A 14,969-nucleotide genomic window follows, 5' to 3' on the forward strand; every position below is an offset into this window, starting at 1 on the left:
CCTTCCAGACGGCGTGAAGGAGGGGATCAGGGCCACATGTGGCTGTGGCTGTGAAGCGGGCACCGTGAAAGCGGGCGGTCGCTCCTGCGGGACCCTCACACCAAACGGGGCTCGTGGTGGGCCGGCCAGGACGGGCCGCGGCCTGTGGCTTTCATTCCCTCCGTGGTGGTTCCTACCCCCACTGGCTGGGTAAGGAAACCAAGATGCAGAGAGGTTACGTGGCCTGGCCACGGTCACGTAACCAGCAGCTGCAGACCCCGGCCACGTAGGCTTCCGCCTCCACACAGATGTTTCTGGCTGCCCTTACCTTTTTTATCAGACATCGACATGGGCTGCTGTCCACGAAACCGGATCCCTTGCATGGGGCTCAGCAAAGAGGCCCTTCCTCCTGCGTGGGCCGTGGAATCGGCCCTCCCCACTCACCTACTCTATCCACCTTGTCAGCGGGGGCGTCCGGCATACCGTGGGCCGGGCTTAGAGCGCCGCGACCGCCAGCCTTTACCTCGGCCGTCACACTGCGGCCGGGTCAGAGGGCGGGACCGCAGAGGCGGACCAGAACGGGTGTGTAAGTCCCTAACCGAACAACCGTGGCCTATGATAAATGCAGGAAGGAAGTGCAATCTGGATGGGAATGGGCAGGACGGGCTCTCTGCTTGTGGTTGGGGGCGCTTCATCACAAGGAGGGCTTGCTTCCTGCGGACGGGTCTGCGTGGGTGCAGGCCCTGGGGTGGAAGGAGCGTGCCAGAGCCCGGGCCTGACCCCAGCCCTGCCCGCACCCCTTGTGCTCAGCTGCCCTTGGGGAGCGGCCTGGGATGGGGGTGGGTAGCCGTGACCCGCCCCTTCAGGGCCCCGAGCGCGTGGTCAGGAATGCGGGTTTGCTTTAACGCGGTGGCAAGTCCCGGGAGTGTTTGAATTCAGCAGGGGACTGTAGCGACCTGGTTTATATTCTTTGAACGATTTTTCCTGTTGCTGTGAATCCTTTGGGCGGAGATCGCTTTTGCCTTCGAGGCCAGGGGTGGTGGCTGCCTGGGTCAGAGCAATGGGTGGCTGATCACACACTCCAGCAGCAGGACGCGCGGGTGGGCGGGATGCGGGGCGCCGGCAGCAGAGGAACCCGTGGTGGTTTTGGTGTCTGCGGCGGGGGGGGGGGGGGGGGGGGGGGGCTGGCGGGGAGTAGCAAAACGGGAGAGGACAGTGAGGCATCTGGAGTTTCAGCCTGGACACGTGTGTTGTAAGATGCTCTGGTTCAAGTGGAAGTGACAAATTGAGGAGGCCCCAGGGTTCAGGCCGCCTCCGGTACCCGGCTCGCCCGCAGTCCGCTCCCCCTGCCCAGCACACCTGTATGGAAACTGAGCACGGCGCCGTGCGTAGAGGTGAGGGAGCCAGGAGGGGAAGCCGTGCGGCCACCCCTCAGGTCCCCCCGGTGCTCACTGGCTTCAGGAACAGCCCCAGGCCCTCCCCCCACACCACCTGTAGTCATTCCCCCTAAAGCGGGAGCACATCCGCGGTGCTCACAGCCCTTCTCGCCTCGCTGCGGGGAGTCCGGGCCCTGCCCCCCAGTGCCTGCAGCCAGCCTTCTCTCTTGCACAGTGCGCTAAACTCAGGGCCTTTGCGGGAGATGTTCTCAGTGCCTGAGATCTTCTGTAACCTCCCTGCCGCCACTCCTTTGCAGCCGCCAGTCTCGAGAGCCGTCTCACACGGCTCGTCCATCCCCCCCGCCCCCACTCCCAGGATCTGGACTCGGGGTTCCTCTTGTGAGCACCGGCCTCCCCCGAGCCTGACATCACTGGTCACTGTCTGCTGCCTGCTCCTGTCCCTACCCCGAGAACTTCCTGGGGAGAGAGCACTGGGTCTTACTCCTCTCTTCCTAGGATCAATACGACACCCGTGAGTGTTCTCAGAATAAGTGGTTTCTGCTAACTGCCCTTGCGTTACAGTCCACCCCCTGAACAGGACATCTGCTTTTGTAGATGTCGCTCCTGGAAAGAGGGAGTCGGTTTCTACCTTGGGGTAGTGGTTCGGGGTGGGGGGGAATCTCTTCAGGGAATCTGAGCATCACTGGACCATTCTTAATGCTACCCTGGGATTGAGGGAGCAGGTGATCCCCGGGGGGGCTGAAGGAACCAGGTGGTCGATGGTTGAAGCAAGCCCTGAAGAGTGACTTGGTGACATGGTGGGGCGGGGAGGCGGGGAGAGCACCGGCCTCCCCCGGCCGGGAGATGACTGTATGAGTTAATAGCCTGGTCATGCGTCATCAACACGCAGAGCCCTGTCTCCCTTCGGCAGACCCGAAGGTAAACTCGGGCACTACAGGTCCTTCCTACCACCTTGCCCCCACCCCCACCCCCACTTCCATGCCGCCTTTGCGGTTTTTTTCCCTTCAGAATTCCTTCTGGCTGTGCATTGTAACCCTACGTGGCCCACCATGAAATGTGTGCGTGCCAGAGGTAGAGGGAGCTTGGCGGGGGGGGGGGGGGGGGTGTTTGAGGACCATGCACCTGGCTTAAGCCGTGTGTATGCACTGTGTGCAGGACAGCCACATCCCTTCTTGTCCACTCTCGAGAGCAGAAGTGGCACGTTAATAATTACAGCAGCAGCAGGTGCTCTCAGACTGGTGCTGGGCCAGGTGGGAAGACGGTCGCCCCAACGATAGGGTGCTTACAAGTGAGTGACCTTGGGCTGGATCCCTATACTTCTGAGCTTCTGTTTCCTTCCCTGCAAAAGGGGACGAGGCTTCACGAGGATGTTGTAAGGATCACGTGGGGTAATAGCCGGAAAAGCTCCTGTGAATGAATCAAATGTAAGAGAGTCTTGTCTTGGCTGGGGGTGCTGCCCACCCCCAGAGCCATATTATTAAATAGCCCTATTATAAGGTTGGCGATATGGGTTGAATCTACTGAATAGCATTTTCTCCCTCCCTCCTTCCCTCCATCCCTTCCCAGGGACTGGCCTGTGCCAACACTTTCCAATACGAAGAATCAGAACAGCTGAGACAGGCAGTGGAGGATGCTTGTAAATCCAAACTAAACAGATAAGAGGGAGCCAGCTACTTCCTCGTTTCTTCATTAAACAGTTGGCCAGGGCAGAGTTTGCTGGGAGGATTCATTGCGAAATAGCCCGGGAGGCGAAATTGCTTTAAAGATAACTTTTGGAAGAGAAAATTTCATTCTGCTCACTCAGCATGATGTAGCAATTAAAATGCTGGTTTTTCTCCTCTTTGAGAGCTACCCCTGAATAATTTATGGCTTCACCCACCGGAGGGTGCAAGGCTTCGCTGAAATAAGATGATTTCCTCTAAAGAGTGGGTGTGGGGCTGTAGGCCGCAGGCCGCTCTTACTCACCGGGGCCCCGCTGTCTCCTGGCCTCGCTGTCCCTGCAGCCAGGGCCACCTGCTCCGAGAGCAGTTAGGTGCCAGTGGCACCAGGACCGCCCGGTGCCCTTCCAGTAACTGGTTGGTGACAGTGAGTATGGTGGTCACTTCACTCTCCGGGCTTTAGGTTTTTTTTCTCCAACATGAGAGCAATTGAGCATTCCAGAGCCCAGGGCAGTGGATTTCTGCTGATAACATCTCAGTAAAGGTCTCTAGGTTTTCACAACAGCCTTGCGAAGCAGGTGTTCCGCTTTCCTCGTGGGAAAGAGGGAATTTATCCAAGACTGTGCATTTAGCTAGATGTAAATTCAGGGTTTCACCTCCCCACTCTACCCGATCTGAAACCTGGGCGGTTGGGTGTACATTGTCCTATTTTGCTGCGAAAAAAACGTGTTTTTCAGAGATTGCCTAAATCAGTAGTAGAGAAAGGTTAAAATTCTGAAGAGCGTGCCCGGCTTTGATTAGAAATTGCAAAGCTGGTCTCCTCAGGGGGCACTTGGCTGGCTCCGTCGGTCGGTGGGCTCGGGGTCTCCGGTCATGAGTTCAAGCCCCAAAGTTGGGTGTAGAGATTACTTAAAAAAATTTTTTTTAAATAAAAAAAGCTTGTCTCCTACAGACCTCTACATCCTGTTAGCCTGACTTAAGACACTGGGATTGGAAGCCGTATCTCTTACGGGTGGATGTGTGTGTATGTAGTTCAGAACGCTGTCCCTGCATTAGTCAAAACTGTGAGATTTTTTTTTTTAATTTTCTCTTTGTAATGTTTATTTATTTTTGAGAGAGACAGAGTCAGAGTGCGAGTGGGTTGGGGCAGAGAGAGAAGGAGGCACAGAATCCGGAGCAGGCTCCAGGCTATGAGCCGTCAGCACAAAGCCTGACGCCGGGCTCGAACTCAGGAGCTGTGAGATCATGACCTGAGCGGAAGTTGGACGCTCAACCGACTGAGCCACCCAGGCGCCCCAAAACTGTGAGCTCTTTATTACATTGGTGAAATTACCTGAACAAGCCCCTTCAGATGTATTCACCAATAAATTCCAAATTGCCACGTGGAGAGCACCAGGAAATAAACATTGCAGCCTCTCCTGGGTGGAAATTTTCAGGCCCCAAGGGGTGAAAGTATTCTTATTTACAGAAGTCAATTTACAAGAAAGCGAAAGGAAAGGCAGAAAGCCACGGCGGAGCTCCTGTGTTAAGTTCAGTGTGCCCTTGCGTGGGTCTTTTCCCACGGCTCGCGCGTCCCTTTCTCTGAATTTGCTGGACAGGGAAGAACGCGGGGCCCCGGGGTGCACGGTGGAGGGAGGACCTGCAGGTGCGGGGCCCGGGCGGCAGGGGGCGCGCGTGCCGCTGTCCAGGGAAGGGGACCGAAGTTCATGGCGCGGGGGAGGGGCTCAGGCCTGCCAGCTGCGCTGGGAGGGGGCGGGGGCAGGGTGCACCCTGCGGTGGTGGTTGCGGCAATGAACCCCCGGCCTGCCTTCGTTTTAGGTCCAACCCGAAAGATGCCCCCCAGCGCCAGTGCCATGGACTTCTTCCAGCTCTTTGTCCCCGACAACGTGCTCAAGAACATGGTGGTGCAGACGAACATGTACGCCAAGAAGTTCCAGGAGCGCTTCGGCAGCGACGGCGCCTGGGCCGAGGTGACGCTGACGGAGATGAAGGCGTTCCTGGGCTACATGATCTCCACCAGCATCTCCCACTGCGAGTCGGTCCTCAGCATCTGGAGCGGCGGCTTCTACAGCAACAGGAGCCTCGCCCTGGTCATGAGCCAGGCCCGCTTCGAGAAGATCCTCAAGTACTTCCACGTGGTGGCCTTCCGCTCCAGCCAGACCACGCACGGCCTCTACAAGGTCCAGCCCTTCCTCGACTCCCTGCAGAACGGCTTCGACTCTGCCTTCAGGCCTTCCCAAACCCAGGTGAGATCGGCCGCGGGCGTGCCCCGGGACCGCCCCCCGCCCCCCGTCCTGCCTTCCACCCTCCTCAGAGTGCAGGGGAGCGATGCCTCACGGCCCCACGCCACAGAGACCTCAGAGAGCGGGGTTCTGCCGCTGCCTGGTCCCCTCCCCGTAATGGCGCTTTCTTTCCAAATTGCGTGTTTTCCAGGCTCGGACGTTTCTTATATATATATTTTTAAGTTTATTTCTTTTGAGAGAAAGAAAGCACGAGTTGGAGAGGGGGCAGAGAGAGGGAGAGAATCCCAAGCAGGCTCCACACTGTCAGCACAGGGCCCAGCGCAGGGCTTGAACCCGCAAACCGCGAGATCACGGCCTGAGCGGAAATCGGATGTTTAACAACTGAGCCACCTGGGCGCCCCAATATTCTTAGATTAAGAAGAACCTCTGATGGGTCACTTTCCCGTGTTCTCTGAGTAGGGTTGTACTCCCGGGTTGGTGGTGGAAAGGGCCGAAGCCTCGTAGGTGGCAGAGGGAAGGAGGCCAGGAGGCCGGATCTCAGTCGCCCTGCAGGTAACCCGGAGTCACTCAGGTGGGGGGCGGGGGGTCCACCTGGCACACTGTCACCAGCAGGGCCTCTGGACCAGGGTTCCATAGAGCCCCAAGTCTGTTAGGGCCCCCTGACACCACCCCAACTTCCCTAACTGGTTCTAGAAGGCTCTGTGTGCCCTCAGCTCCTGAGCGGCTGCCTTCTGGTGTCGACCTGTGGCCAGTACACTTGGCTGTGGTGAGATAGGCGTTCTGGAATCGTCCCCCAAACTGCTCTGCTGGCCTCGCAAACTGAGGAGGCAGCTCATTCCCGAGCTGCCTCTAACCAAAACTTTAGGACGTGTTCGGCCCACGTGAGCCCAGTTCCTTTTGGCCTGTGCAGTGTGGAAACCAAAGTTGACGTCATTTTTATTTATGCGTTTGAGTAGCCATCCATCTACCCACTCTTCCTCGTGCGTTTCCTCCAAGGGCCTTCTTCGTAAACCTCAAATTCTTTTCGATGTTCTCTCTTTCCCTGTCTCTGTATCTTGCCTTTTTCTCTGCGCGGCTGAAAATCACAGGGTTTTTGTGGGGGAAGATCTCACTCTATTTCAGGTCTGTGGGAGCCTTAAAACAATTTCTGGAAGCGTTCCCCCTGCTGTGCTGTGAATGTGCTGGGCTCGTTATGATTTCCAGGTGTTTGTGATGCTCTTTCTGACGCCGAGAAAGCTCTTCCCTCTTCTCTCTGCCTTAGCAGACTTACCGAGTCTCCTGGGCCCAGTGCAGGGCCTACCCCCCCCCCCCCGCCCCGAACTATTTATAGGGCAGCCGAGTGCCAGTCTTTCTTGTCCCCAGTTGTGTCTCTGACCTTCCAAACAGGAGGTGGGATCCTTTGGGGACACAGGCCCTGCCCTCAACAGGCCCTGCAGGACCAAATACAGGGCCGGGCACATTCGCTTTTGCTGCGCTAAATATTTGCTTGGTTGAAAATGAACCAAACTGGGGCCCGTCCGGCTGGATGCAAGGGGTAAAATACAGTATTCTGACCATCCTTGGGGCCAGACATTCGAAGAGCCCCTGGAGGAAGCTGTGGGCCGAGTATCTCTCAAGAACCAAACAGCCGGCTGCTTGGATGATTGCTGTTTAACAGCTGCGAGATAAGGTTGCCGAAGATCCTTCTAGTCCCGAGACCAGGCCAGCCTTAGCCGGGGTTATATTCATGCGTGTTGTGTGCTGCTGTGAACCGGTCTCGTGCTGTCTGCCTTCTGAACCTGCAGGATCGGATACCCTGAGACCTGTGCCCAGGGCGGTCACCATGTGCGCGTGTGTCTCTGGAGCCCGGGGTGCCTTGGGGGCACACTGTGGCGCCCGCTAGCCAATTCTGAGATTATAAGCCTGTCCCTTCTCAGCCCAGGCATGGGTGCCCTGAGGGGGCCTGGCACCTTCCCGAGCCAGCAGTGGCTGGACGGCAACCCGCGCGGGCAGCTCGGCCTTCCTCCCTTGCGTGGTTCAGGTGCGCAGCCAGGAGACCAGGACCACTGAGAGCCCGGGGACAACGTTCGCTTTATTCTTGCCCCCACGTCTGTTCTTTGTTTCCGGGTTGGCGAGGCCGAGAGAAAGAAGAGAGTCCCAAGATAAGTCTTCCTTTGGGGAAGGGCTCCTTGGTCGTGTTGGAGGGTTTTTTCCCTCTCTCCTTTTTTCCTTTTTTTTGTTAACATATCCTTTGTATTTGATTTTCGTGTTTACCTTTGTGTTTGTGAGGTTGTGTCTTCTTTTTGCTACGATCTTGGTATCTAGTGCCTTTTGTGTTGGTCAGAATCCCAGCAGGAAACGAGTCCTGTGTTCTAGAAGGGCAGTTGAGGACGACCGGATGCGGGGGGGACTGTGGATGGCGTGTGGTCAGGGTGCAGGGACGTGACAGGACTGGTAACAGCAGTGGGAAACTGGTATCAGCCGCGGGCCAAGGAGAGGGTGTGGGCCTCGGAGCCCAGAGGTGAGGGCACGGGCAGGCAGGGGGTCTCCTCCTTCTCTCGCTCAGGCCTCCAGGTTGGCCAAACAAACCCAACGCCGGGAACAGAGGCCTGGATGGTGTGTGGTTTATAAGAGGGGTGGAAAGGCATAGGAGGGGTGGAAAGTGGGTCTTGGGGGCAAACAGAACACCCAGTAGACTCCGCCCAAAGGACAGGGACCCGAGGCAGAGGGAACGTCCCAGGGCCCTCGGATCCGTTTTCCCGTTGGCTGATAATCAGATGGCATTTTCCTCTCCTTCTGCCTTCTCCTGACTGTGGGCACCGTTGAGCCAGCTCTGTGTCCGTAGGCACGAGAGGGTCAGGCGAGGGGGATGAAATCATGAACTGCAGCGTGTGATTGATTTTGAACATGATTAGGTCTTCCTGTTAGCTGGGGGCTCCTACAAGTCCTTGTACCCCCTTCCTTTGCAGAGAAGCAGCTGGACCCTGCGTGCCCTGGAAAGCGCTGGCCTTGCTGTGTGGGGCGGGACCTTCCGTCCCACGGGCCTGCCGGGGTGAGGGGCGTCTTCCCCTGACCTCCGGCATCGGCCACAGTATGCTTGGCTCCCACACTGCTTCTCTTCTCAGCGATGCATCTGCCTCCTGGAGAGGCTTCCTGTCCTCCTTGACTGAAGAATCTAGAATTTCTTTCTTTTTTAAAAACTTTTATTTAAGTCCCCCTTAGTTAACATCTAGCGTAATAATGGTTTCAGGAGTAGAATTTAGCGATTCATCCCTTACATATAGCGCCCAGCGCACATCCCAGCAAGTGCCCTCCCTAATGCCCATCCCCCATTTGCCCCCCCCCCGCCCCCGCCCCCTGCCAGCCTGCCAGCAGCCCTCAGTTTGTTCTCTGTATCTCATGGTTTGTCTCCCTCTCGGTTTTTATCTTATTTTTCCTTCCATTTCCTATGTCCATCTGTTTGTTTCTTAAATTCCACATATGAGCAAAATCATACGGTTATTTGTCTTTCTCTGACTGACTTATTTCACTTAGCACAATACACTCTGCTTCCATCCATGTTGCTGCAAATGGCAGGCTTTCGTTCTTTTTCATCGCCGAGTAATACTCCACTGTATATATTCACCACATTCTTCATTCATCCGTCGATGGACATCTGGGCTCTTTCCATACTTTGGCTATTGTCGATAGCGCAGCTGTAAACATTGGGGTGAGTGCATGCGCCCCTTTGAATCAGCAGTCTTGTACCCTTTGCATAAATACCTAGTCGTGCAATCGCTGGGTCATAGGGTAGCTCTATTTTTAGTTTTTGGAGGGACCTCCACGCTGTTTTCCAGAGTGGCCGCCCCAGCTTGCATCGCCACCGACAGTGCAAAAGAGATCCTCTTTCTCCGCATCCTCGCCAACATCTGTGGTGGCCTGAGTTGTTCATGACAGGTGTCAGGTGGTATCTCACTGAGGTTCAGATTTGCATTTCCCTGGTGATGAGTGATGCTGAGCATCTTTCCATGTGTCTGTTAGCCATCTGGATGTCCAAAGACGCTAGAAACCGTAAAGGTGTCCTGGTTTTCCAGCTTTTCTGCTCCGTGAAAAGTCCCTGCTTGGGCTCTGGAACGTTCATTTGGATAGAAGGTGATGGCACAGTGAGTTTGGCCATCTGGCACCCCAGAGCTTTAGGGCCCCTCTGAAGGGTCTACGCTCTGCCTGCTGAGGGCGGTCGGAACAGTTCTCCAGCACGTGTGGGTGGTTCTGCTCCTGGCTGCCAAGTGTCCCTTCCACATCCTGCTCCCTCACACATACTCTACCCCCGACACGCACCCTCTGCCCCGCCATCTCTGGAGCCTTTCCCTTCCAGCAAATTGCGACCCTCCAGGATGAGTTGAAGCTTTCGCAGAGCCTTCGGAAAGCTGACGGCTCTCAGTCTACCGGTAACCCACGCAGCCACAAGTCGCACGCACGTCTGTCCGCACGCGTGCGTATACCCGAGTGCCAAACAGAGAGATGCTTCATGTCCTCAAAAGTGGGGACGGGTTCCGTAGGAGGATATTTTCAGGGAGGGATTATATAAGTAAATAAATGGATGCTTTGCCTTTCCTCTCCCCTAACCGACTACCACACCCCAAAATGAGCTTGTCATGCACAGAAGGGAACTCAGGAAGTACATTTGGGGAGCGGAGAGATGCTGGCCGGTGGGCAGCCCGGCGGAGAGAGAAGTGGTTTTTCGGCATGGGTAGTTTTCACGCAGAGGTTGCTTCGGTGAGGCATGCGATGAAATACCAACGCGCCCCTGAGTTTAGGTAAACGCACACGGACTAGAGGTACGCTGGCTTTCTGAAGACGAGGGAGAGAGGGCAGTTTTCTGTACTGTGGCTTCGGAGGGGGTGAGTAGGACACGCTTCTCCAGTAGGCCTGATGGAGCAGGGAATACGCAGGCAGCGAAAGGACTCCTTTCTGCCCTTTTCCCCGTTCCCCCTCTGCTCAAATGGAGCACCACAGTGGTGGGGGGGGGGGGTTCATTTTGCTACAGTGGTTCCAAATGGGGTTTCAAATATTTTATGAGCCCACAGAGTCAGCAAGGCGTGAGGGCCCGTGGCCGGCAGCCTCTTCAGCCCTCCCGTTCATAAGCGTAAGACGGGCAGGGCCAGGCGTCATGTCCACATGCGTCCAACAACAGAAAAACCGAAGGGGGCCACACTGAACCCTTCCAGTCTGTTGCTGTTTTAAATGGAATTCCAAGTAGCACTGATGGGAGGTGGAGAGGATAGCGTCCAAATCGCAGTTACTAAGTATCGTCCTCCAGTCTGCCCTTGTCAGACCGTGGTCTGACGTCACCTGGGAACTTGTCGGCAACGCAGAAACTCCGGCCCTGCCCCAAACCCACTAAATCAGAATTCACCCGTCGGTAGGATCCCGGGTAACTAGTTTGTTCACTAAAGGTCCCAGAGCACCGGTGGAGAACGAGTTGGTACACTTTTTCTGCCAATGGCCAGACAGTCGGTACGTTAGACTGTGCGAGCCATACGGTCCCCGATGCATCTTGTCAGTTTTGCCGTTGGAGTCCAGGAGCAGCCGTTGACAATATGCGAGTGAGTGACCATGGCGGGTCCCAATAAAACCTTAGTTACAACAGGTGGTGGGCCAGACTCCAGCGTAGTTTACTGGCCCCCCATCTAGGGCACTGGGAGGGTTCTTGGAATCCTGTCGCTTCCCACAGTCTTCATTTCAATGAAATTCAGCCACACCCCCCGATTCACAGTTGAGCTTGACCTTGGACTTGGGGGAGACGTGTAGCAGATTCCTAAATTGAGCCAAAAGTCTCCTCCCAAAAGCTTTAGCTTTGAAAGACGCAAAACTTTGAGCACTCCTTGGAGCCTGTTTTGTTATCCCATTTCTTTCTACCTTAGAGTCTTGTCATTGAACACATCGTAATAAGCATGTCATAAAGAAATAGAAATAGATGAAATAAGTGTGAACATCGCCTCGGGAATCCCGCGTCTGGAAGGACGTGACGATGTGGAGGAGAGCCAGAGGCTGGGTGTCGGCCACAGGGCCACAGGCGTCAGATTCACGTCAGGGGCGGATTTTATTTATTTATTTTTTTTATTATTTTTTTTTTTCAACGTTTATTTATTTTGGGGACAGAGAGAGACAGAGCATGAACGGGGGAGGGGCAGAGAGAGAGGGAGACACAGAATTGGAAACAGGCTCCAGGCTCTGAGCCATCAGCCCAGAGCCCGACGCGGGGCTCGAACTCACGGACCGTGAGATCGTGACCTGGCTGAAGTCGGTCGCTTAACCGACTGCGCCACCCAGGCGCCCCAGGGGCGGATTTTAAAGAGAGATTGTTCGGCCCGGGATACGAGGAGGTTGTGGGCCAACATGAGCACGGTCTGGAATACCTGCAGAAATAGTGTGTGTTTTCCTTTGTTTCTCACAGGGACAGAAGGCAGATCAATAGGCTCAGATAGAATGTAGGTAAATTTTGAGTCCGTGAGGGAAAGAACTTTTTAGCGGTTGGGGCTGCCCAGCAGGGGAGAGGTGTTTCCTGAAGACAGGTGGGCATGTCTAGCTAGAGGTCAGGGCCCCTGCTGGAGATCCCTCCCCCAAGTGAGAGTTTGCCCTGGGGACCTTCGGCCACTAATAATAATAATTATTATAATTATATAATAATTATTAGTATTATTGTAATAAGATGATTATAAATGTATTTAACATATATAAATATAGAGATTAAATGTGTATCTTATAAATATATAAAATAAAAATTACGTTACTTTTTATTTTTTTAATTTTTATTTAAGAAAAAAAGTTTTTTGGGGGGCACCTAGGTGGCTCAGTGGGTTAAGTGTCCCACTTCAGCCCAGGTCTTGATCTGACAGTTCGTGGGTTCGAGCCCCGCGTCGGGCTCTGTGCTGACAGCTCGGAGCCCGGAGCCTGCTTCGGATTCCCTGTCTCCCTCTCTCTCTGCCCCTCCCCCCACTCACGCTCTGTCTCTCTCTCTCTCTCTGTCTCTCTCTCTCTCAAAAATAAGATTAAAGGGGCGCCTGGGTGGCGCAGTCGGTTAAGCGTCCGACTTCAGCCAGGTCACGATCTCGCGGTCCGTGAGTTCGAGTCCCGCGTCAGGCTCTGGGCTGATGGCTCGGAGCCTGGAGCCTGTTTCCGATTCTGTGTCTCCCTCTCTCTCTGCCCCTCCCCCGTTCATGCTCTGTCTCTCTCTGTCCCAAAAATAAATAAAAAACGTTGAAAAAAAAATTTAAAAAAAAAGATTAAAAAAATTGTTTTTAAGTTTTTTTTTTTTTTTTTTAATGCTTATGTGTTTTTGAGAGAGAGAGAGGGAGACACAGAATCCGAAGCAGGCTCCAGGCTCCGAGCTGTCAGCACAGAACCCGGTGCGGGGCTCGAACTCACGGCCTGTGAGATCATGACCTGAGCTGAACGCAGACACTTAACCGACTGAGCCACCCAGGCGCCCCTTCAGTTACTTTTTCAAATTTCCATTTACTAAATACCTACTATATGTCAGGGCCTGTGCTAAGTGCCTTGCCTACGGCTTCTTACTTAGTTCTCCCCAAATCGCTGGCGTAAATATTGAAACTGCTACCCTTTTATAGATGAAGAGACCCAGGATCAGAAAGGAAACGTGACTTAGCCAGGGTCACACAGCTGGTCAAAGGCAGAGACTAGGATTGAGCCCAAATCTGATGACCACCCCCCCTGAGCTCAGCTTCTCTGCTCCCTCGTTCCTGGCAGGTGCTACACGAACCCCTGATTGACGAGGACCCCGTGTTCATCGCCACGTGCACAGAGCGGGAACTGCGAAAGAGGAAAAAGCGGAAATTCAGCCTCTGGGTCAGGCAGTGTTCTTCCACCGGCTTCATCATCCAGGTGAGCCCCGGGCTGGGCCCAGGGAGGCCAAGGGAAGACGGTTCTCGCAGTGACTGATGAGCCGGCTCACTCCCCCTCCTCGTGGGCCTTCCCCAGAAGCTCCGGCGGGGCTGCTCCCCCCTCACTGGGGCGGCCGGCACCTCCCTGCCCGCCCTTCCTGTCCTGTCCGGCCCTTTTGGTTCAGTTAACAGCAGCAAACACTGATCAAGGCTCGGGCCCTGACAGCGTCGGCCAGAGACTTCACCAAAAGAGTGGGGCACACGAGGTGACCGCCGTCTCTCTCGGGAACCCACCGTGTGGTGGTCCCGGAAGCCCCCTCCTGCCCCCGACCTGCCAGGTGTCTGTCCTACTGCCCTGTATTGAGGAAGCCTTCTTCACAGGCCACCAACAGCCAGCTGCTTAAATTATGCTTGGTCAGGAGCGCGGGCGGCCCTTCGAGCCGGCATTGCCACCTGCTCCCTGGCTCTGCCGTGGTCCAGGCAGGTGCTGACACGGGTTTCAGAAGCCGTGGCCGAGCTCCACTACAGGGGAGGTGTGAGGTGTTCGCCTGCCGGGATCGGCCAGGGTGCGGACTGCACAAAAGGAGGAGGTGGGGACCGGCCAACACCGGATGTGGCACCCGAGGGACAGATCCCGGCTCCGGCTGGTTTCTCCGGCCGCGCTGTTCAGGATACCTTCTCCCAGCTGTCAGGCCTGCCGGCCCTGCAGTCACGGCTGACCCCGCCTAGCTGCCCCTGCCTGGCTGCGGCCCCAGGCTCCAGGCACAGGGGTCTTGCCCTCCCTTCTCCCCCTGAGCCAGAGGAGGATTCATGGGAAGATTCAGTTGAGCATCCCTTTGTCCTAGCAGGGAAAGTGCATGTGCTTCAGGCCAACATATCTGCTCAGAAGGACCATCCTGGTCTCCCTGTGGGCTCGGGGGACCCTCAGCTCAGCCTGGGGCTGGGATCTCCAGCTGGACCCCAGACCCGAGTGGGCTTGAGCACAGGCTTCGGGCAGTTGCCAGAATGGACCTGTCCCACAGCAGGATTTACTCTGGATGTGCAGCCTGGGCCCTCTGTCCCTGCACAGCCTCTGGTGGCCCGTGCCACCTCAGTAGTGTCCTTTGCAGTGAGGCTCCCTGGGGACAGGGGAGGGAGGTTCACCCTGTGCACCCCCTCCTCGGGAACATTCAGTTCTTTGAATAGATACTTCCCGAGAACCTGTTACCTGCAGCACTGGGCCCAGCACTGGGACGTGGAGGCCCAGTCCTGCCTTCTCAGAGATCTGGCATTCGGCACTGTGTCTCCAAGCTCATCACGCTCCCCCTGGGCAGCTTGGCTCCAGTCTCCAGCCGCTGGGTCTGTGGAGCTCCAGTTACAGCCGAGTGGTCAGGACAGTGGCTGTGCTTCGTAATCCTCGGCCCCACTGCCGTCTGTCTGCATTCCAGGCGGAAGCGGCACTTTCCGGCACTTTCTGGCACTTGTACGGCTCCCAGGGCGGTCTGTTGTCAGCTCTGCAGGGTGCGAGGTGCCGGGGTGGGGGGGGGGGGGTGCCCGCTCTACCTCACTCCCTTCCTGACTCTGGCCTTTCTGGTTTTACCCCCTGACATCAGCAGGGCTAGAGGTCGTGATGATTCATTTTATGTGTCCGTTTGGCCAGGCCACAGTACAGAGATATGTGGCCCAACACTATTCTTGATGTTTCTGTGGAGGTGTGTTTCGGATGAGATTAACAGATGGGTAGACTCTTGAGTAAAGTAGATAACTCTCTGTAAGGGGTGGGCCTCATCTAATCAGTCAAAGGCCTTAACGCGGGGTGGGGGACGTGGGGGGGGACCTGACCTACATTAA

The 14,969-nt window shown here is 55.7% G+C and overlaps 1 protein-coding gene across 2 annotated transcripts in view; it reads left to right on the forward strand.

Moving 5' to 3' along the window:
- The window catches only part of PGBD5 (piggyBac transposable element derived 5), a 108,807-nt gene that overhangs the window by 70,936 nt on the left and 22,902 nt on the right, over positions 1 to 14,969 (forward strand). For both annotated transcript variants that reach the window (XM_047825711.1, XM_047825710.1), the window contains exons 2-3: positions 4,853 to 5,280; positions 13,006 to 13,140. In XM_047825711.1, coding sequence (XP_047681667.1) covers positions 4,853 to 5,280; positions 13,006 to 13,140 — 563 coding nt within the window. The remainder of the gene's footprint in view (positions 1 to 4,852; positions 5,281 to 13,005; positions 13,141 to 14,969) is intronic.

Source organism: Prionailurus viverrinus, chromosome D2, assembly GCF_022837055.1.
Source record: "Prionailurus viverrinus isolate Anna chromosome D2, UM_Priviv_1.0, whole genome shotgun sequence".
In the NCBI taxonomy this organism is placed as follows: Eukaryota; Metazoa; Chordata; class Mammalia; order Carnivora; family Felidae; genus Prionailurus; species Prionailurus viverrinus.